This window comes from Actinia tenebrosa, unplaced genomic scaffold (assembly GCF_029948245.1).
Source record: "Actinia tenebrosa isolate PJP-AT-01 unplaced genomic scaffold, QUT_ActTen_1.0 PGA_scaffold5__44_contigs__length_20552954, whole genome shotgun sequence".
NCBI classification, from domain to species: Eukaryota; Metazoa; Cnidaria; class Anthozoa; order Actiniaria; family Actiniidae; genus Actinia; species Actinia tenebrosa.
This window is the reverse complement of record NW_028292582.1, coordinates 19974593-19997561: the sequence shown is the minus strand read 5'-3', so window position 1 is coordinate 19997561 and position 22969 is coordinate 19974593. Positions and strand designations below refer to the sequence as shown.

General features: G+C 38.5%; 2 protein-coding genes across 5 annotated transcripts; one reads left to right on the top strand and one right to left on the bottom strand.

Annotated features, from left to right (window-relative positions):
* Positions 1 to 107: 107 nt before the first annotated feature.
* LOC116290242 (proteasome assembly chaperone 1) lies at positions 108 to 2812 on the top strand. Of its 2 annotated transcripts, XM_089037761.1 has the most exons (4): positions 108 to 550; positions 893 to 1091; positions 1731 to 1867; positions 2586 to 2812. In XM_089037761.1, exons 1-4 carry the CDS (start codon positions 119 to 121, stop codon positions 2658 to 2660), a joined length of 843 nt encoding a protein of 280 aa, XP_088893887.1. In that variant the 5' UTR covers positions 108 to 118; the 3' UTR covers positions 2661 to 2812. The 2 variants fall into 2 exon arrangements, with proteins under 2 accessions (XP_088893887.1, XP_088893888.1); XM_089037762.1 differs by lacking the exon at positions 1731 to 1867.
* LOC116290241 (mitogen-activated protein kinase kinase kinase 4) lies at positions 2800 to 22325 on the bottom strand. 3 transcript variants are annotated; one of them, XM_031697246.2, is made up of 21 exons: positions 20752 to 22325; positions 18949 to 19601; positions 18088 to 18246; positions 17497 to 17654; positions 16735 to 16842; positions 16284 to 16467; positions 15381 to 15445; positions 14178 to 14355; positions 13268 to 13417; positions 12553 to 12711; positions 11365 to 11498; positions 10495 to 10576; positions 9928 to 10000; positions 9037 to 9240; positions 8269 to 8618; positions 7573 to 7689; positions 6949 to 7108; positions 6424 to 6546; positions 5755 to 5861; positions 4963 to 5199; positions 2800 to 4496 (listed from the first exon to the last, which is right to left on the bottom strand). In XM_031697246.2, the coding sequence occupies exons 1-20, from the start codon at positions 22313 to 22315 to the stop codon at positions 4999 to 5001; spliced, it is 4929 nt and encodes a 1642-aa protein (XP_031553106.1). In that variant the 5' UTR covers positions 22316 to 22325; the 3' UTR covers positions 2800 to 4496; positions 4963 to 4998. The 3 variants fall into 3 exon arrangements, with proteins under 3 accessions (XP_031553106.1, XP_031553108.1, XP_031553107.1); XM_031697248.2 differs by having other exon boundaries at positions 5020 to 5199; XM_031697247.2 differs by having other exon boundaries at positions 8269 to 8615.
* Positions 22326 to 22969: the final 644 nt, after the last annotated feature.

Here is a 22969-nt window from a genome sequence, read left to right as displayed (position 1 = left end):
AGCGAAGATGATCAAAAAAAGCAAAAATAAAATAAATATGTATTCCTTAATTGTACAAAATAATGTAACGCAAGGTCCTCACCCCAGTCCTACTCGTTCATGCTGAGTCATTTCCAAAATGGCGGCGCATTTTGGTGTTTGGGAGTTAAGATTCCCTTCTTCTCGAGCTGTAGACGAAGACGACGACGAAGAAGATGAAATAACAGAAGAAAAGGAACGACAAATATCTCCTTTGATCCTTTGGTCCCCGAAAATTACGGAAAGTTTAAAAGATTGTCAAGAAAATGTTGTAAAATGTTCAACTCTTGTTCTTGGATTTGACAAAGTTGCTTCAACTTTTTTGGAGGCGCATTTCCTTTGTGGAAGTAATAGTGAAATAATCGGTGCGGTGTCAAGAAAAGACAACGAAAAAGACTTTAGTTCTGTTGTTAAGTCGACGAATGTAGAGAAAGTTTCGTTTCTATACCGTTTGAAAAAGAATGACGATGTCATTTTCTGTAAGTGTCCTTCGCACGTGGAAGAAAATGTCGCATTTTTATGGTCGAGAAAGGTACGAAAAATGTCTTTTTTTTCTTGAGAAAGAGATTGAATTTTAATCGTTGAAATATCAATTTAAAAAAACATGTTCAAATGGATTTCTGTTCTGAAAAATTGAGAAATATGAACGATTCCCATTCTTTCACTTGTTTTATGTGAACAAACAAGGGAAAGAAAAGTGTAAAAGAGGGAGGGAGGGGTCAGTATGAATATTATCACTTAAGGGAGATAGGGTTGGGAAAATTTAGCTTGGTGACTGTGATTATCTGGGTTTGCACAAACCCCCTTTGATGAAGTTACCCATCCCAAAGCATGACTATAATTTGATGACCAACAACGTGTTGTTCTTCCAAAGGTTTTTGATAATGTGAGGCCTTCAAAAGTCATTATCCTATCATCAGCCCCAGCATGTGAGTACAGTACTTCAGATCCTTCAAATCTCAAGTCAGACTTTGTCAAGATGTTACACACAACAGCTTGGAACAAATCAAATGAGAAAACTGACATTGGATTTGTTGAAACGCCGAATACAATAAGAGGAGTTGCTGCTGCTGGTAAGGGCTTTCTTCAGATTCAGATGAATATTCATTTTCTAGATTGAGACAACTTCTACACTCTAACACCCCTTACCCTCCCTCTCACATACACCTGTTATATAAGTTTTAGGGCTTGAAAATATTCAACTTATAAACCAGCATACAGTTATTTCAAAAAGGTTGTTGTAGAATCAATACATCAACATTCCAAGACAAAAAAGACGTACAAATACAAAAATAAAATGAAATAAATCACTTTTATTTAAGTGTCTAGTCATTCTAGCGCTTTCGCACTAATTGGGGACACTTTTCGCTCACACGCATTAACACTACATTTAATATTGTATGCACACAACGCTCAACTCACATGTTGATTTTTACAAAGACATCAAATGTTCTTAACAAGAATAATTATGTAATAAGAAGCAGAAACACAAGTCATTCAAGTTATTCTTGTAGCTTGGAATGACCATTACCACTGAAGTTGTGAAGCTTGTAGAAACATGAAACCTTATTTTGCAGAGTACTTTAGTCTTAGACTTGCTCGACCTCTCTTCCTTGACTTAACATTAAATTTGCTGGTTGTGAACAAAGTGAGCATAACATTTTTGAAAAGTCCTCAGCATGCAAATCAAATTGTTCTTTTTTCATTTCAAGTTCTTAACCACTGCCAAGTCTACAATGTACCAGCAGCTCTGTACGTTTGTTACGCTGCGTCACTACACCTAGAGGCACAATCAGTAGAAACTTTCAGCATTCTGCTTACCTCCAAAGAATTCTCTGGTCTTAACAAGGTGAAGAAATACTTGCCAGTCATAATTTCAAACAACTCCAGATTTGAGTCCTCTTTGCTCAGCCTTTGTCCTGGTTGTGGGTAACTTATAATATTCAGCTATTCAACCAAAACTCATATTGTTCCATAGACTATTACTACGTGTAGTAATTCTTTACTATAAAATGGGCCGTAATACTGAGCAAAGGAGAACTTAAAATGAGAGTATTCTGAACAAGCAATTGTTTGTAGGTGGAAATTTTTTATGTTCTCGTGATGCTTGGGTGATGTTAGCTGCCAATGTACCGTCCCTCACCGCCTAGGTCATTGGTTTAATCCATCATGTGCGTAAGGTTGTCTAGTGGTCCTCTACTCTACTTCGAGAGTCTTTTCATGTTCCCTGATTTTAGGTCTTCTGCGTGTACCATAAACCAGCTATTGTTAGCTGAGTTCTATTGTATGACTTGGAGTCTTTTGTTTTTCTATTGAATTGATTAGACTGTGACCATTTCCTGTAGAAGGAGAGCCCTGATTTCCCCCTAAAGATCAACTTTGAAATTTCAATTCAAACTGAAATGGAATGCTTCGAGCCTCTTTGTCAAATTGTCAAGAGCATTAATCATGGGCGTCTGTCTCAGGAGACTAAAGAATCACTCCCTGCAAAATTGCTATAAGATCATTAAAGAAATAAATGACCTTTTTTCTCATACTAAAAGCTTACATATTTTTTTTCCTTGCAGTCACCAAAAGAAGAGACATCCAAGGTTCTAAAAGCTCTAGGGATTGGAAAGACACACGACAATTTATACGTATAGTCTCAATTGTAGGGGGAGGGGAGGGAGAGATTTTTGTCTCGAAAGTCTTGAGCTGTCTTTGGAAGTAAATAGTAAGAGCTAGTTTTGTTGATCTGAGAAAAGGCCAAAATGAATGAAAAAATTAAACAATAAACAGTAATCTATGGATATAATTTATTTATAACAGATTGTAGTTTAATTATTGCACGCTTCGGGAGAGATATTTTTTGTTTTTACATCGTGTTATTTAAAAAAAACATTGTTTAGATGAGAACTCTAGTAAAATTGAATTTACTGTGCCGACATGAGCGGGACCACTTAAGTAAAGCTGACCAATCAGATAACAGTAAACTAGACAGAAATTGAACTGATAACAGCGTTAGCCAATCAGATTATCACATTCTCATGCTCTTATAATATCAATGCACTATCTGATTGGCTCATTAAAAAATATCGAACTAAATGTCGCAATATGATTGGTTAATGATACTGGTTTATCAAAGTGGTCCCAGTTGCAGTATCTGCACAGTATCAATATTTTTATACTGTATACAAAATTACTATACACCACTCCCCTTCCCCTCCCCCCACAACACAAACAAAGCCCAGCTTTATTCTGCCTCCTTCGCATTGCACTTATTATTTACCATTCTGATATCTCATAGAAATAGGAAAATTGTATCAAATTTATTAGTCTATTCTTATTCTTTGAATCTTAGTTAATTTTAGTAATAAATAGTTGGTTCAGACCAAAGTGTAGTTAATTAAATAGATATTTTCCAAGATGTGTGAATGCTGTCGAAAGTATTCAAATGTGAGATTCCAAAATGAGGCATTTTTATGCAAGATCTTACGCATGCTATGGAAAATACACAAAAAATTCACCACTTGAAAATGGGATTGTGATATAAAAGTACTTGTGCATATTAGAAATAGGCTATTGTTGCATTTTTTTTGTTGAGCTTATAACTTGTAATGGTATTCATGTACTTAGTGATCAGCCGACAAAAGTTGATTGACACTCGGCTGACTGTTGGTCAATCAGCAGTCAACGATCGATTATTCGTTCACCAATCAACAAACAAATGGCTGTTTGAAACTAATTGTATGAGATAATTAATTGATAATTGATTAATCATAATTAATCCCTTACTATAACACACATTCTAGGATTTAAATTTATGTGGTATATCTAGATCAGAAAATCACACATTAAACAAACAGAACTTCAGTTGAATAAGACTTAATTCCAAATTCCAAATGACTATTGCAACATGATAATAATACCTGTTGTATCAGAATACTAGTATGGTTTCAATATTTAAAAACATTTACATTAAAAATAATAAATTAAAACCCTTAAAAACTACTACTAATAATTTAAAATTCTAAAATACTAATTTATAATTCTATATTTTTATACCATATTCTGAATTCACTTGAACCATAAAACAACATTTGACTCGAGTACTTGTGGCTAGACTCAAAGAATGGTTTACAGTCAACTTGCCCATGCCAACTCGCCCACGTATAAAATCATCAATCATGTGCTTGCAAACTCGCCCACATTTAGAATCACTTTTAAAAAATCCTAACAGTATGTTAAGACTAAATATTAAAGTAGTTTGGATTTACCAACCTCATAGGACATGGTTTCAAGTTTGATGACAAAAAACTTGAGATATTCAGCGTTTCAGATAATGGGACTTCACTGTATGTTATTCAAGTGAATTCAGAAAAATGTCTATTTGTACTTCCTTTGCGAAAGGATATAAATTAAGCATGCAATATACTACCAGGACTAGGAAGATGATACAACTGTGTTATCCATTTGTTGTTATTTGAAGTTTAGCAGCACTAGTTACAAAGAAAATGGAAAAGGTAAAGTTTAATATGATAGTGATGATTATGTTGAGGATAAAGATTTTCTGACGATTGTGATGATATTGATGGTGATGATGATTATGATGAAGATAATGAAGGTGATGATATTGATTGTGGTGGTAGTGATGATTGTAGTGATAGATGATCAGGATCATGATGTTGATGATGGTGGTGTAATCCAGTGAATTTGCCTGAGAATTCAGTGTGGTCATGTCAATGATAGTGATGATCATGATCATGGTGATGATAGTGATTGATGTGTTGGTTTGGTACTGGAGATGAATGATTAAAATAGAGATGGTGATGGTGATAATGAGTAACCCTAAAAAACATGGGAGGGTTCCATAAGTTAGGAAGCATGTGTGAGCATGTATGGATTGGGAGGGGAGGGAGGGTAGGGTGGGGCAATCTTTGTACCAAGTCTAGGAGGAATACCTACCCTTCACCTTGACGTTTGCAGTGAAGAGAAAGAAAGTTAAGGGTCGTTTACAGCTACCTTTACAAATGAATGGTCCATTAAATCATTGGCAGTGGGTCTTTCTCTTGGGTCATGCAGAAAGCATGAATGAAGAAAATCACGTCCTTCTTCGCTCAGAGTGTCAGGTATTGCAGGGATGGCTCCATCACCAACTTTAAACATTATGGCCCAGTTGTTGTCATATTCGTGCCATGGAGGCTGAAGAATAATAAGAACGTACCTTAATTTAAGAACAGAATGTTGATTAAGAATATGAGGATGGTGATGGTGATGTTGGAGAGAGTGGCATCTGATGATGAAAATGATAATACTGATGGTGATGATGATTATGTTGCTGATGATGATAATGATGTTGATGATGCTGGTGGTGGTGATGATGATGATAAATGATTATGATGATGATGATAATGATGGTTGTGATGATGATAATGATGGTGATGATGATGAAGATGATAAATGATTATGGTGATGATGATGATAATACCAATCGTGATAGTGATAATGGTGATGATGATGATGATAAATGATTATGATGATGATGATAATGATGGTTGTGATGATGATAATGATGAACCATGATAACAAACTTCTTGTCCAGATATAACATCCTTTTTAGTTAGGAAGACACAAGGTTTTACTCAGTCATTCCTAAGTCCTGGATGCTGATCTTACTAAAAAAGATTATAGACTAACTTTCAACCAATTCAAGCCCTTCTCACAGCCAAATTTGATTAAACATATCTATGATTATACCTTTCCTGTGGCCATCTCAACCACAACACAGCCAGTGCTCCAGATATCTGCTGCTCTGCCATAGCCAGACCCCTTATCCATAGTGATGATCTCTGGTGCCATGTACGCTGAATGTAAAAAACAAGGTATCTGAGTAAAGTTGTTGGTTGGTTCTTTCCTGTTGTTGTTTCGATTGTTCTTTGGATTCTCTGGTTTTCCTTGGGTCCTTATCTATGGGGTACAAAAACTCATTCCAAAGGCCCATGTTATTTACTTTAAGGCTCTCCACACCTGGAGGCTGATAAGGCTAACACTCTTCAACCAAGAAAAACCAGTTGGTACAGTGCAAAAAAAAAGTTTTTTCACTTATCAGACAAAACATTCAACTTAGAGCTATAAAGTCGTTTCAAATCTGTACTTTGTCGCCCCAACTGCATACTTTGTGCTTGACCAGTAAAACCAGGGATTAAGTTAAAGGCTGGTCAGTCATTGAAATCAGCTACTCAGCTTGATTAGTCTAGCTATCCTGAGTAGCTATTACCAATACCTGTTACTGGTTAAAATGACCAGTAAGGCAAAGATTTGACTGGACAAGTTCCAATTCTGGCCATACATTGTCTGATTACTGGCCGTTATTTTTAGCCCTGTAACCAATGTACAGGAAGTGGTCACTTTGATAATAATACTTACCCACAGTACCCCTGACATTCATGACTTCACCATGCATGGTCTTTGATTGGTTCTTTAGTTTGATTGATGAGCCAAAGTCGCCGAGCTTGATTAGACCATTGGATGACAAAAATATGTTTGCACCTGTAGAAATGGGAATATGAAAAGATTACTTCCTGAACGCTGTATTAATGAACAGACCTCAACAAAAGCTGTTGTGATTGAGATTTCTATGGGGTGGCATGAGTGGTGAAGTGGTTTAGTGCTCGCCTCTCACCTCTGTGGTCCGGATTTGAGCCCCAGGCCAGGGTGGATCATATGTGAGTTGTGAGTGAGTTTGTTTAATGTGTTGTTATCTCCAATGCTACGAGGGTTTTCTCCTGGTTCTCCGGTTTCCTCCTTCCATAAAAATCAACATGCGAGTTGAGTGTATATCGTAAGTATAGAATGTAATGGTAGTGCGTGCGGAGGGAACCTCACGGAAGAGCCCTGTACTAAGAGTGATGTTTGTAAAATATATATATTAGTTGTTATTTATTTAAATACCTTTGACATCTCTGTGTATAATTCCTCTTTCATGCAGTACATTTACAGCGACCAGTATCTGCATAGTATATTGTCTTATCATTGACTCTGGTAATCCCAACTTGGCAATATCAGATATAGTACCGTCAGCACAATACTCCATGAATATCAGCATCTCATCCTAGAGTACAACATACATGGTTTCAAGTGTCATATCCCATACCATTGAAAAGTAAAGCCAATCAGAATGCAGGAAAGCTGAAGTAATTTGTACCATCGTGTGATAGCATCCATGACAATAAAAATAAATAATCTTTTATTTGTTAGAGCAGGCCGATTATTCTGGCAGCTTTCACTTGACTCACTACCACTACATTTACTATTTTATGCACACAACCATCCACTCACATGCTTATTTTTATGGAGGGAGGAAAACCAGAGAACCTGGAGAAAAATCCTTGTTGCAGGAGGTAGGAACAATTAAATCTGGTCTAATCTGATTTAAATGAGAAAGAATGCAGCTATTTTCTCAGTGGAAAAAGCTCTTATCTTTGTGCCTTCTGTCATGGCTGCCATCATGTGATGGTGGAAAGCCTCAAGATGGTGAACAGGGTGGGTCAAGTGCTCAATAATCTGTTTAATTACCCTGTGTAGTTCAACACCGTAGTACTTGACCAGGCTATCATGCTGAATGCCTTCAAAATTCTTGATTTCATCAGCAAGATCTTTGATCTCACTGTGGTCATTAGGATGAAACCTGATCTAATAGAGTGAAATAAAAGAATTATTGAAAGAGCTATGAATAGTTGATGGCAAGAGAGCATTATCTCCATCACTCCACTATCATCATCTTCATTATTACCATCATTCAATATCATCATCTTCTTCACTACCACAGTCATCATAATAACTACTATTGATCAACACAACCAATATCATTATCACCATCATCACCACCATCATCATCACCACCACCACCACGACCAATATCACAATCACTATCATTATCACCATCATTATTATCATCATCATCATCACCATCACCTACATGACCGTCACAACCACTATCATTACCACCATCATTATCATCATCATCATCAGCACCATCATTCATTATGATAATCCCTATCACCTTCACTACCACAGTCATCATCAACATGACAACCACTATTGATCAGCAACACCACCACCCCCATCATTATTATCACTATCACCATCATTATCATCCTCACCATCCATAACTCAAGATAAGCACACAAAGTCATAATAGTCTAAACAGTCACACTGCTTCAATTTTACTTTAATTCAAAATACACTTGAAGTGGGTAGTCTGTGTCATACCTGTTTCATGGCCATCATGTCCCCAGAGTCCAGGTTAACACATGCATACACCTTTCCAAACTGCCCTTCACCAATCTTCATGCCTCTCTGCCACTTGAAGGGCACTCGTCGATTGGAAATATTGGCCAGTTCACTAGTTATATCTCTGTGTTTACTACTGACTTTGCCAATCACATGCTTCTCCACCAAGTAGCTGTTCCTTTCTTGTTCAAGTCTTCGGAGTGCATGGCGTACCTTTTCCATTTTTGGTGCCATGGAGTAATCCATGCTGTCTTTGTGATGGGGAACAGGTGAGGTTTTTGGCTTCTCCGATACAGCATCTTCTTCATCATGCTCAGAACCAAGACCTTCTGTCACGACAAGAGAAATGGCTTTAATTTCTAATAATAATCTTCTTCAAATGAAAATTTAAATTTTGTATAATTGATCAGCAATTGTGAAATGTGTAGTATTGCATAGTTCCAGAAAATATCCATACCTCCCCCACAGAGGGAATTGGAATTTTGAGTGCTGGGGAGGGTTTGAGGAGGGTATATTGTGTAGTTCCATAAAATATCCATACCTCCCCCACAGAGGGGGATTGGGATTTACAAGGGGTGGGGAGGGTCTGAGGAGGGTATATTGTGTAGTTCCAGAAAATATCCATACCTCCACCAAAGAGCAGGATTGGAATTTCCAAGGGGTGGGGAGGGTCTGAGGAGGGTATATTGTGTAGTTCTAGAAAATATCCATACCTCCCACAAAGAAACATTTGGGTTGAAAGTTTACCTGGACTTTTTGCATCTTCAGCGAGACTCTGAAAGTGAATGACTTTGTGCGGCTCAGACAGGTGGCGGTTATTTGTATTATTTTCACTATCTTCTGGCCTGGGCGATCTGTTAGCTGGCCAGCTGTATGGACGACGGAGAGAAGTACCAGAACTTTTGCCCAGGACTGGAGATGGACCAACGGCAGGGCTGTGAGGACGGTAGGCTGTAAACAATAATAAGAAAAATAAAATGAAATTTGATTCTCAAATGGAATCTTAAAAATTTAATGGACCTAATCCACCTAGGCACAATATTTTTCAGACCACATGTCATTCTCTTGCGAATAAGATTCTTTGTTAATCAAAGAAATGATACTCTAGAGAATGACATGATCTGAAATGGGATAAACACTGAATTAGGTCTATTTTTCTGTAGGAAAACCCCAAGATGCATTCTACATTTGGATGGAAGGATGGATTGATAAGTGGAGGAACAAGTTTTTTGATTAATAAAACTTGTTTTATCAAATACAGTCCTATTATTAGATATAAATTATATCTATGATCATATTTTTTCTGGGATTTTAATGAAGGTGAATCACTCCTCAAAAATTGCCCCTCCTTTCCCTCTTATACTACATGTAGGACATTGGACTGAATACTCGGGTAACTTACTGCGGTTTTTCATATTCTGCAAACTCGGTAGTTGCGAGATTTTTTTTGCTGCCGTCAATCAAAAATAATCAGTCGATACCTTTTATGTTCTTGTCTGGCGGCAGTGATAAACCAATTTCACAATAAGCCGTTGAAATGTCGGAGTTCGCAGAATATGGAAAATCGTATCACCATGATCTTCTCTTATTATTTCAAATCATAATGAAAACCCTAGGACAGAAAGAAAGAAAGCTTACCTGAGCTGGATGGGCCTCCATTAGCACTGCCGACTACATGTGAAATGCAGTCATTTATTTGCTTCTTTAGTTGCTGTGGAAGAAAATAATCATAATCAAGAGAATGGACAGAGTATGTACGGTACAGTTAGGACTAAGGCCTGTTGAAGGACGAAAAGTGCAAAAATTAACTACATTAAACCAAATAACAATTTTATCGAACCCTGAAACAACCTCTGGGCTGATCTAAGTCAGGGCATGGCTAACTCACAGATTGAACCCTGAAACAACCTCTGGGCTGATCTAAGTCAGGGCATGGCTAACTCACAGATCAAACCCTGAAACAACCTCTGGGCTGATCTAAGTCAGGGCATGGCTAACTCACAGATTGAACCCTGAAACAACCTCTGGGCTGATCTAAGTCAGGGCATGGCTAACTCACAGATTGAACCCTGAAACAACCTCTGGGCTGATCTAAGTCAGGGCATGGCTAACTCACAGATTGAACCCTGAAACAACCTCTGGGCTGATCTAAGTCAGGGCACAGCTAACTCACAGATCGAGCCCTGAGGTACCATTCTTGCTTACCTGGAATTCTGCTTCAGGCATAGAATTGAGCACTTTACCATCAATGGCAATGGTTAAGAAATCCAAGCCTTGTGTTGCCCACCTGTTGGGGAGTGGGGGAAATGATTTAATGTTTATTTTACTTTTACCTGTTAAGGCAAGGATACCACAATGGCTATCTCCTGAAGGTCACTATCAGCATCTTTAGTAGGTCTTATGACTACCTTATAATATAGGGTTATGGTGAAGACAGACAGGCCTACAGTTTTAAGTCCCTATCCAAAAAGATTTGAAGGCCTAACCATATGTAGAATGATGTAATAGTCCCTTTCACAGTTCCCTGTCCCATCTTCAAAGGTAGCAGTGCCTTTGCAAGGGAGACAAACGGTGAGCTTGCAATGAAGAGACCTTTTTTAAACACCTTGGATAATAATTATTTTTAAATGTCTCTATCATTGCACCACATTGTCTCACCATTCATGCCGAGAACTGTGAAGGGAACAATTTTTTCCAGTTATTTTAAGACCCTGAGGTTTGGTGCAGCTGGGGCTTGAACCCACCACATTCCACACAACAGACCACACTCTTACCAACTGAGCTAACTACACATGAAATAATGAGCCTAACAAATTTAATAATAATGCAGTTTAGCCATTTTTACTTTTCTCGTTTATCAGGGAATGTGTGTTCAGTGAATGCAGAGGGGGGATAGGCTGGGGGGACAGGGTAAATGATTTGGGATTACAAATTTTACCACCTAAATGCTTTTCAAAATGATATTTTCCCTTTCAATATAATGAATTAAGAATGAAATTGAATGAAGTGTGTACAAAAAGATGCTTTGTCCCAAAGTAAACTGTCTAGAGGATTACATGTTTTCGGTCTTGTTACCTTGGTCTTGTGCCTCGTCCTCGCTCACACTTTTCCATAACAAACTTGATCCATTTCCTGGCAAAACACAGCATGTATTTGCCTAGTTTTTTTCTTGGATCTCCTGACACTAGTCTTGCTATTTCCTTCAAGTACTGGAGAAAAAATAACCATTAGTTACTAACGAATATGAGAGCACGGCTGTGTTACTAACTGCTATGGTCACTGGTTTGAACCCTGTACTCACTATCATACTGTACTCAGCTCGATTAGTCTAGCTATTCTGAGTAGCTATTACCAATACCTGTTTCAAGATTATCTTTTATATAAACTTTGAAAAATTATGGTAATAAAGCTCAACTAATCAATCCTATGTGAGTAGAATTCCTTGTTCATTTTGTCCCTCTATTCTGATTAGCTATTAACAATACCTGTTTTAATATTATCTTGTAAATAAACTTTGAAAAATTATGGTAATAAAGCTCAATCAATCAATCATATGTCAGTAGAATTCTTTGTTCATTTGCTCCCTCTATTCTGATTAGCTATTAACAATACCTGTTTTAATATTATCTTGTAAATAAACTTTGAAAAATTATGGTAATAAAGCTCAATCAATCAATCCTATGTGAGTAGAATTCCTTGTTCATTTGCTCCTTCTACAAAAATCAACTTCTAACAAACCATTAAATTCTATTAAACACTGAGACAACAGGATTTTTATTCATCTATTTATTTTCTTTCATTTTATAAGTTTTGAAATTATAGGTTCAGAAGAACAGTTGCTGGAGCACTCTCCGATCTCCAACCCAATGAAAACCCTGTACGATCTGGCTGGTCTAAGTTGAATGAGAGACCATACTTAACTCTACACATGGGATGCATGCACAGTCCAGGAACTGAACCCAAGAGGGAGAAAAACTGGAGACCTTTGATAGTGTCAAGCACTGACTATAATATAATTATTTTAAAACACTCCTGCTCGTTTATTAAACATTACATAAAATATTTGAAATATGACTTGTGTGCTGATTGGTTGGCTAATGTGTTTATATCAGAGGACATGAACATGACGGCACAAAATCTTGGCTATGTGTTATTTTCCTAAGCTTACTTCTCTCATCCTCTACAGCTCTCAGCAGCCTGTTTATGTCACAGTTCAGAGACATGTGTGTGTTTTATATTTCTCAAATGTAATCCTTTTCTTACCTCAAAGCCAAAGTTAAAACACCCGTACATAGTTTCTACTGTGTTCTGACAAAGTTTGTGTCTTTCATTCTCGTCTGCGTCAAACATCTCTCCATCAAGGTTTTCATTGGCTCTGTTTACTGCATTTATAATCTTCGTCCCAAGTAACAATGCCGCATCCTGTAAGAAATAATCATGATGTTAGAAAGTAATTTAAAGTAACTAGATTTACATTCATTAGAGTTCCTTCACATGAAAAGTGAATAAAAAGAAAATTTTAAAAATTTCATAAAGATACTATATAGAGCCTAAATGGGCTATTGACTCATAGGCCATAGGACTAACTGTTTTACACAAATACAACTCTGAGTCTGGAAACCAAACTCCACAAGTGAGGGCGAGCACTCTCACTGCTACTCCACCCTTGCTACATATATAATTTCCACACGTCTATCACAACACTGTGAGAGCTCTCACTCCTATGCCACCTGTGCACTACATGTAAGATTTCTACGTCTATCACAACACTGTGAGAGCTCTCACTCCTATGCCACCTGCGCGCTACATGTAAGATTCCTACGTCTATCACAACACTGCGAGAGCTCTCACTCCTACACCACCTGTGTACTACATGTAAGATTCCTACGTCTATCACAACACTGTGAAAGCTCTCACTCCTATGCCACCTGTGCACTACATGTAAGCTTTCTACGTCTATCACAACACTGGCACTTACTTGAAGGGAATCAAGAGACTCAGAGATAGCCTGGTGGCTGGATGTTCTTTCTTTGATCATTGTCACAAAAATTCCCATGGAGTGTAGGAAACAATTACGCTGTTCTTCTACCTGGTGTGACTTGTTGACCACTAGGATAAGTCCATCAACCTGACAGACAAACAGACAGTTACACAGAAAATGGTTATGGTTATGGTTATGACGCCTTTTTTTTAAACAGGGTGGCCCATTCAGGTAAAAGCTGGTATCCAGAGGGGCCCTTAATGATTTTTAATGATAGCTAATGGTTAATTGGCTTTTAATGACAGTTAATGATTTAAAAAGACAAATGTTATTCAGCTGATCCAGGAAATATGTGAGCCACAGAATCGAGAGAATTTGAAAAACTGAGGACTGTCACTTTTCCTCTTAAAATTATAGATTTCCAAGCCCAGCAAATGAAAAAAAATTAAGTTTTCTAATAAGCACTTGATATTTCGCTGGTAAATTTTCACAGGCTTCATGAGACCTCAGTTTTGCAGTGATGTCATTTGTAGGTCACTCTTTTACATCAGCTGGATACTGGTACTGACTTACAGCAAATATGTGGTACGACATGCTGTAATATAAAAATGGCTTTCCACTGTCTTGTAAGTAACTCTAGTAGTTGAGAAGGAGCAAAAGAGAGGGAGTAAACGGATCTGACTTATCCCAGTCCTGAAGCCAAGAAGGGGTCTGTCTTACCCTAGTCCTGTACATTATCTACAGGATTCCCAATGTCTCATCTTATCCCAAGGGGGTGGTCCTGAGCAGGAGAGTCAGGGAGGGGTGGGTGAATGACACCTCCTTTTCCAGTAAAATTATCAATGCACTACACTACTGTAAAACTTGCCATTTCACTGGCAAAATTTCAAGATCATTAAATTTTTACCTGTATATCAGCCAGGCTGATTCTGGTGTCTACTGTAAGGGTGATGATTATCCTATGTCCTGTCCAGACAGGAGTGGCCACTTTAGACGACTGCATCACCAGAAGATATCCATGCCCTGGCTCTTTGTTTTGACCCTTCTTCAGACCACAGCATGCATTCAGAAGATCAATGATTTGACTGGGAAAAGAAATCAAATAAGTGTTTGTGGGTCACTGTAAGACTCATATAATTATTGTATGAAGATATAGAAATAATGATAAGTTATAGTGCTTGGGAACGAGGTTATTCCAGCCAAAGCCCTTGGAATTAAATTCGGAAAAATTAATTTCCGACCTCACTGGGAATTGAACCCAGGACCTTCGGAATTGTACTACCGATGCCCTACCAGCTGAGCTAGAGGTCAGACTGAGAGCAGACTGAGAGCTTATGATGCAAAGATGAGAATAAATGGAATGCGTAGCACTTATGAAATACATGAAGATATAGAAATAATAATAAGTTATAGTGCTAAGTCATAAGTGCTACGCGGTCCACATATTCTCATCTTTGCATCATAATTACCACGATCTTACATCTATTTCACCCCAGCCTGCTCTCAGTCTGACCTCTAGCTCAGCTGGTAGAGCATCGGTAGTACAATTCCGAAGGTCGTGGGTTCGATTCCCAGCGAGGTCGGAAATTAATTTTTCCGAATTTAATTCCAAGGGCTTTCGCCCGGAATAACCTCGTTCCCAAGCTCTATAACTTATCTATATTTCTATATCTTCATGTATTTTGTAAGTGCTACGCGGTCCACATATTCTCATAATTATTGTATCATAATTAAATATTATTTTAAGCTGGAAATGCTCATGCTAGCTTGTTTTCCATATCATAATGACAATAACGTATCATGTAAACCTTGAAGATGAACGTAGAGGTTGAAAGCTTGTAACGAAAATTCTTGGGTTGATGAAACAAAGACAAATAGAAAACAAAAGACAAACAATGACAATGATAATAATAATTAATGATATATTATTAGTATTCTTGCGTAAGTAACCATGTTTCATTTACGATATGTCTATTCATTACTGTCTTGTCCATTTATTTTAAAACGGCTATTTGCACTCACCTATAGGTGACCCTAACCCCCTATTAAATCAAGCTGTGTTGTCTAACAACAGAAATGAAAAGAGCTTATGTTTTTTTTGAAAACTTACCATTTGTCATCTCTCAAATGTTTAGGAACAAACATCAATAGCCCAGTAGTAGGAGCAACAACCACCTGAAAATGAACACAAAAATTGTTGTTCATATGTAACAAACTTATATTTATTGAAGTATTATGATCGTCCAGGTGGATGTAATGGAGAAGGACTGTTTGATGGGACTGACGTTTCAAAAACCTGAGTGGAAGTCATCTTCAGAGTCAAGTGAAGAATAAAGTAAGATAAAGTCAGACAGCCCTTCTCAGGATTACATCTACCCGAATGATCATAATACTGCAATAAACATTGTTCTATACAAAACTATACTTGTACAATATCTTATTTTAACAGTATCACTGGAAGACAATGGGAAGGCATTGAATGTTACAGTATGACATACCATTTATGTGCTGTAATTCAGTATCATGTGTGCCCAGTACCCTAAACTTGGGTCTTGCAATATCATTTTTTTCAGAATTCATGCTTGAGCACTGAACCTTTGCTAGACTATTTTAATGTACGCAGTATGCCAGTAATGGCTATCATGACTTCATTAATGAACTTCCATGACAATTAAGACTTTCGTTAACCCTGCCAGCATAACTCCATCCTGAAGTGATTGACTGAGGCTATACATGCATCAAGAGTTATGCACTACTGCTCTTAACAATACTCAAGGGTTTAAAAATTGGGTACATGGCATAACAAATGAGTAAGTCCATAAGAAGAAATAGAGCGTTTTCACTCATGTGAAAACATGCAGCCATATTGGTGTACCAAGCAATAGAAACTTTCTGAACATATTTTGCATAAAAATAGAGTTCAATTCTCCAAGGATAGAAAACGTATTGTTTTGATACACCAACATGGCCACTGTGACATAATATGAAAATCCTCTATAGCTCTTCACCATACCTGGGAGTGTTCTGTCCTCTCTAACACAGACAAAAGTTCATTAACAGGAACATCGATACTGAATTTTGCGGCATTCTCCAGGTCTATCTTAAGCTTTTTGGTGAATCCCAACGCCTTTGATGCTCTCTCTCTTCCTTCATTGAACAAGTGCTTCAGGCTACGACAGGCCTCTAGAACCTTTTTCCTATCAAAGTTGAAAAATACAGCTTTTCATTGGACTATTTCTGTTTCACATTCAAAACCTTTTGTAAATGGGCTTCCTGTGTCTTTATTTCAAAGGAAACCCATGTTATCAATGAGGTCTTCTCTGATTGGTTAATCCATCAACATGAAGTCATAAATATCCAATCAGAGGACAAGGTCAATCACATAAGAGAAGTATGACCAGAAGAGAAGGGCAGACCAGATAATTTTTAAGGGGTTGGAAAGAAAATTTAAGGTATACATGTACCTCACATCTTCACTGTGGTCAGTGTTGTCATGGAGATCAGAGCAACATTGGTCTAATCCGGACTCTAGAAAATCTGCAGTAGATTCCAGCAACCCAGCGGCCATCACACTAGAAGATGAAATTTTAGCTTTTTTAGATAGATATTGAAATGCATTCTGGTCTGGCTAGGGTACAACAAGAGAATCAAAGGATCACTGGTGTAGTGGAAGTGCGCTTGGCTCTACCCCTTGGGGATCTCAGGTTTGACTCCTGGACACCTGGATTACATGTGAGAGTGGTTCATGTATATCTCCTTTGATTCAATGGTTTTTCCATCAGATCCAGGAAAAGCACAAAGAGACCTGGAAGAGGTCTTCCAGGTTCCTGGCTTATTCCTCCATCATCTAAAACCTAAAAAGCTAAAAAATTGCTAAATTAAAATTTCATTTGTGAGTTAGCCGAGTCTTGACTTAGAACAGCCCAGAAGTTGTTATGGGGTTTGATCTGTGAGTTAGCCGTGCCCTGACTATGATCAGCCCAGAGGTTGTTTCAGGGTTTGATCTGTGAGTAAGCCATGCCCTGACATTGATCAGCCCAGAGGTTGTTTCAGGGTTTGATCTGTGAATTACTTATGCCCTGACTTTGATCAGCCCAGAGGACATTTCAGTTTTTTTATAAAAAATGTATGATTTATGCACAGTGCAATACTATATGACAATGACCCAAGCTAGACCATGGTGCATAGCACCACCAAAGTGCCACATCTACAGTCAGTCTACATACCAAAATCTTGTTCCACCAGCAACAGCTCCACCTCTAATGTGTTGGTATTTGTGCTTAACGAACACCCATTCCTCTTCTAGCAAGTTCTTCAGCCCTTTGGATGCTTGTGGTAGCCGCTGTAGCATGTGGATAACATTGTGGAGGTATTCAAAGTATACCTGTACAACAATGTAAAATGTTAGTGACTGACTGTGAGTAGGAGTTGGACTTTCCAAGGGGTGGGGAGGGTCTGAGGAGAAGATATTGTGTAGTTCGAGAAAATATCTTTACCTCCTCTACAAAGAGGTAATGGAATTAGGATGAAGGATTTCAGATACCATGGATCTAGAAAGGACAAGATAGTTACCATTACTGTCATCAGTGAAGATTTGAGGAAGGTATAATGTGTAGTTCCAAAAAATATCCATACCTTCCCCACAGAGGGGGATTGGATTTTCAAAGGGCAGGGAGGGTCTGAGGAGGGTATATTTTATATCCTAATATTATGGAATCATTTTACCAGCAGCTCGTGGACCTTATATCATTTCCTTTTATCTAAGAGAGGTACAAATTTATGGAAGCATTTCTGCACTACACCTCATTACCACACACCTCTAACATGCTCTGTAAGTCTTGTTCGAATTCTTCAATGTCATTCTCCAGTTTTTCATGGTCATAGTCTTCAGGACTCACAATCCCGTCCACCATACAAAGATAATAATCCTTGACCAACACAGCACCCAGTATTACCTCTTTACACTCCTTCAGAAGCTAAAAGAAAAGAGGAAAATACCATCGAGATATGGTAAACTTTCATAATTTACAGTCAAGCAAATTTAGAGATATTTTCCCCATTTTAGACCACTTGTCATTCCCTAGAGTATTATTTCTTTGTTTGACAGTCGTGCATGAAAAGACACATGAATATGGATATGATTTCAGGGCTTAAAATCTACAAAGCTTTCGCTGTCGTATCACAGCGCGGGACAATCACAACAGAGCTAGGCTCCAAACTAGGTGAAAGCCCAGAGATTGAATTAGAATTTAGAAGTTGATTTTTGAGGAGGGAGGAAAACCGGAGAACCCGGATAAAAACCCTCGAAGCACAGGAGAGAACCAACAAACAACTCTACTCACATACGATCAAGATCGGCAGGACTCGAACTTCGGCCGCATTAGTGAGAGGCAGTGCATGCCACCAGTGCTTCCCATAACAGTTGATCAGTCGCCAGTCATGATCACAAGCTAAATTAGTTTTAGCTTAATTTCTGGCTAAACGTTACTGGTCAAAATGACCGGCAAGGCAAGATTTGATGGGACAAGTCCCAGTTTTGGCTGGACATTGTCTAATGTTGAATTTAAATGAAGAATCCTTTGTTACTCTGAAAAGGGCTAACATGTCATTCACTTGAAGAATCTTATTCTCAAGGGAATGGCACTGGGATGTAACATAAATCTAGTATAGAGTCTCACCTGTCTAATACTAAGAGAAGATGGCTCTCCCTTTGGTCTGTGTTCCAGTCTTAACCTAATACACTCATGGCTGATATCCAAAGGAATTCGAGCAAGGAACAGATAGAGATCTCGGATCGATGGCAGGCCAAGTTCCTCAAAGATGCTTTTCCAAGGAAGCATATAAGGACTTCTTTCCAGTACAATATTCCTTATGACGGGACTGGAGTGCGTCCTTGGCCTCTGTTCTGTGGCAACATCACGATACAGTATGTTTTCTAAGTGCGAAACTGATGCATGCCATTCACTGATTGACATTTGTGAATGATCGTTGTGCTTTGGTTGGGGTCCCTCAGGGTACAAAACTTGCCTTGTTTTAAGTAGCGTTACATCTAGGATATCTCCTATTCTTTTACCAAGTTTAACCAGTCCAAATTTCTTAATACTTCTGTCGACAAAAGGCCTATAGCGTGACGTCAATGTCCAGGTAAACTGTGAGATGTTGCTGCCACTTCTCATTGGTGGTTTTGGACTCCAGGTTTCATGGGAGAGCTGTCGCTTGCACGTAGGGGTGGATGGTAATTCTTCATCAAGAGACTCACTTGATCCCGAGCTATAAGATTCTTCTGAGGTGGTGCTTGTTGCGACACAAGAGTCGCTCTCTGTGCTTCCACCTTTCAGAAGAATAGAAGAAAGACAAGATAAAATAAAATAAATAAAAATAAATAGGATTTAGCAGTGACATTTCTACAGAGTAGCTCTTCTTCCACTGTAATTGCAATTGGAATTTAGGAGTTGATTTTGCAGAGAGAGGAAAGCCGTAGAACACGGAAAACCCTCGAAGCACAGGAGAGAACCAACAAACAACTCTACTCACATACAATACTGAGCTTAGCGGGACTCAAACCCGGGTTGCGTTGGTGAGAGGCAAGCGCTCTCACCGCCATGCCACCCATGCTTGGATGGCAATTTTTTGTGAACCATCTTATCAAATGTGGGGTCTCTCCTGTCTCACCTCAAGGGTATTCTTTCCTTTTCTATACGAGCTATCACATACATTCATGTCACATAGCACTCCATCCTCCCCCTCCCCTCCTCCCCAAAGGCTGATTATGTTATACATTAATATTTATACAGTGTTGCTATGTACCCTGTCCCTCCCCTCTCCCTCCCCTTACATCGCACACCTAAGTTACATTACCGGTTTTCAATCATTCCCAAGGGAGTGAAATATCAAAAGGCATGACTCGGTGCCATGCTGGTTGATAACAAAAGAATTCATTGACAATTCTTTTGTCAAATTCAACCAAGTGGCAGCTGTGACGTCATCTACAAATGACAAATGTGTCCCTGTTTAGGGTCTGCATTTGGGTGTTAGGTTTCTCTGCAAGGTCTAACGGTTATTCTTGCTATGAGGGTGTGTGACAATAGCAACCCACGTCATGACACACTTGCAAAAATCTGTACTAGACCTATTTATCAATCAGAATCGTTTTGACATGCATGGGAGTAAGGCTGTAAGGTTGCAAGGGTGTAAGGCTGTAAGGTTGTAAGTTTGCAAGGGTGCAAGGTTGTAAACCTTGTTTATGACAAGAAGTTGCGACACCTTTGGTAATGCGTACTTTCCTACGTGGAACTGGCAGTTGGATTAAGCCAGAAGGTTGCCATAACAACAGAGTGTAAGATCTTACACCTAAACCTTGCAGCAGAAAGTGGGCCTAAATCTTGACTGGTATAACAAATGAAGAATAGTGCTTTTTCCTTTCCTTGACCATGAGACATCCTCGAACCTTCCCTCCCCCTCCCCATGGTGCATTTCTTTACCTAGCATCCCCATTCCCATGTGAATCCAATCCTGCCACATGTCCTGCATCTCAGGATCAATACCCAGAAACCTTGAAATCAATGTCAGCTGATGAAGTAGCTCCTTGGTCACGTTCAGCCACAACAATAATGCATCAACATTCCTATTAAATTCAGAAATCAAATACTTAGGATTTGCTTCTCCGACTGCCCGTTTTGTTGGGTAGAGTACTTCCACTGATTCAAGCTGGTCAAACAATTTCGTAATTTCCATAATTGCAAATTCTAATCGTTTACGAAACCTATCCTTGGGGACTGCATTTTCTGGTGTACTGCATCTTGGCATGCATTCTTCACTCTTTAAGGACTTTAACCTTGTTTTTCCACCACTACTCAAATCTAAGTTCAAATTTTCTTTCCTTGGTTTTGAATCAGAAGATGGAGAACTCTCTCTAGGTTCATTGGGTGAATTGTCTGTTTTAGTTGAATTTCTACCGTTATTTGAATTTTTATCATTACTGTCTTTCAATTCATAGTCATCAATAACAACTGTTGGAGTTGCAGAAGCATTTGTTGCAGGTGCTCGATTATTCACAGATGACACAGCTTCATCTTCCACAATTTGCTCAACATTATCCTTCACAGAAGTTAAATTATCATCAACATCTCCATTGGAGACTACATTATTTAAATTGAATTTAATAAATTCGTCTAAAACTTCTTCAACGTTAGCCCTTTCTTCCATTAGGTACTTGTCTTGCTCTTCCATCGTCCTTCCACCGTGCCAAGCACGCAACTCCAGCCACAAAGCAAGGCAAAGTTTAACCTGCCATTTCTTGTGCTCCTCGGAGTTTTGTCGCTCAAGTTCAGTAGAAGCGAACTGGCTGTCTCTCTGCTTACGTGCATGAGCTCCGATTTTAATCAGAAGAGAGAATGTTCGTATAAACTCTTGTCGAGATTGAGAAAGAGTCGTCAAAGATTGGCCTAAGTCTTTGGGGTCAGATTCAGATCGAGTTAGTCTGTGTTTTGGAGAATCTTCCTTTCGATTATCCCGTCTCGTACACTTTAGCGACATAAATCTATTTTTTGAATCTATCTTGACGTTAGGAAGATTCAAAGATCGAGACAAGTCTTCGTTCCCCAAAGTGCTTCCCAGACTACTTCGTTTATATTCACGTTGAAAAGCTCTCTCGTTTTGAATCTGAGTTTGAGACGATTCTCGCACTCGTTTCTTTTGCTTCTCGACCTCCACTTTCACCGGTATCTTCAAGCACAATCCTTGACCTTTCCTTTGAGTTCGACTTCTTTCTTTATTCCTTCGTATATTCCTCGGTGGAGTAACTCCAAGTTCACCAGAATAAATGTCCTCCAACTCTGAACTCGCAGAGTCACACTCGCTGTCGTTTTTCTCGCCAAAAGAGCTTAAATAACTCTTAGAATCTTGCTCATCACCCATCGCAAAAACATCCTGGTTATTATAATGGCCTTCAAACAGCTCTGCAGCATCTAGTTCATCGCAGGGAGTTCCCACGATCGGCGATAAGGGAGTTTTATCAAACTCATCTGTGTTATCACCGTCCGCCATGTTTGGACGATCTGCTCGTCCTACCACAGGGAGCCAACTATGTCGTTTCATGATGCGTTTACCCGTGCGTTTACCACTATATAAGAGATGTGGAATTTTAAGCTTATATATTTATAAAATCAAATAAAACTTACATTCTTACTTTCTAATTTTATGCTTAGTATTCCTAGTGGCAAATTTAAATTCGAAAATCGGTTTATTTTAGCTTTTTTTTTCTTGCCATTATCCTGGCGAGTTTGGTCTACCTGTGCTCAAAGTACTCGATCTAGTCCTTCTATGGTTTTAAAGCGCGCCAAATCTTCGTTTCTTCTTTTGTTGTCACAAAGTTTCTCATTAGTTTTCAAGATCTTTGTCGATCGCTTTATCTTTGGCATTTATAGCTTTAATAGCTACTTCCAGGTAGAGGTCCATTCGTTTCTTACAAGATTTTTCTACGAGTTTCCCTGCTAGATTTGTCAATGACATTAATTATTCACCAGATCTAGACACCCTGCAAACACAGAGTGAGTACTTTTTGAAAATCACTTGATCTTCTTTAAATCATTGTTGTTCGTCAATAATAATTAATTAGATCTTCTTAAATAGTGCGTGTGTGCGTTTTTGTTTTTGTTCTTTTTTTTGCTATTCCAATATACCAGTATGGTGTGCTGGTTG

Bases quoted from the DNA above. Each gene is read 5' to 3' on its own strand.
- LOC116290242 (XM_089037761.1), top strand. From the start codon at position 119: ATGGCGGCGCATTTTGGTGTTTGGGAGTTAAGATTCCCTTCTTCTCGA. The intron at 551-892 runs GTACGAAAAATG...GTTCTTCCAAAG, and splicing joins CATTTTTATGGTCGAGAAAG to GTTTTTGATAATGTGAGGCC. The intron at 1,092-1,730 runs GTAAGGGCTTTC...TTTCATTTCAAG, and splicing joins AAGAGGAGTTGCTGCTGCTG to TTCTTAACCACTGCCAAGTC.
- LOC116290241 (XM_031697246.2), bottom strand. From the start codon at position 22,315: ATGGCGGACGGTGATAACACAGATGAGTTTGATAAAACTCCCTTATCG. The intron at 15,446-16,283 runs GTATGGTGAAGA...GTTCATTTTCAG, and splicing joins AGAGGACAGAACACTCCCAG to GTGGTTGTTGCTCCTACTAC. The intron at 12,712-13,267 runs GTAAGTGCCAGT...TATTTCTTACAG, and splicing joins AGTCTCTTGATTCCCTTCAA to GATGCGGCATTGTTACTTGG.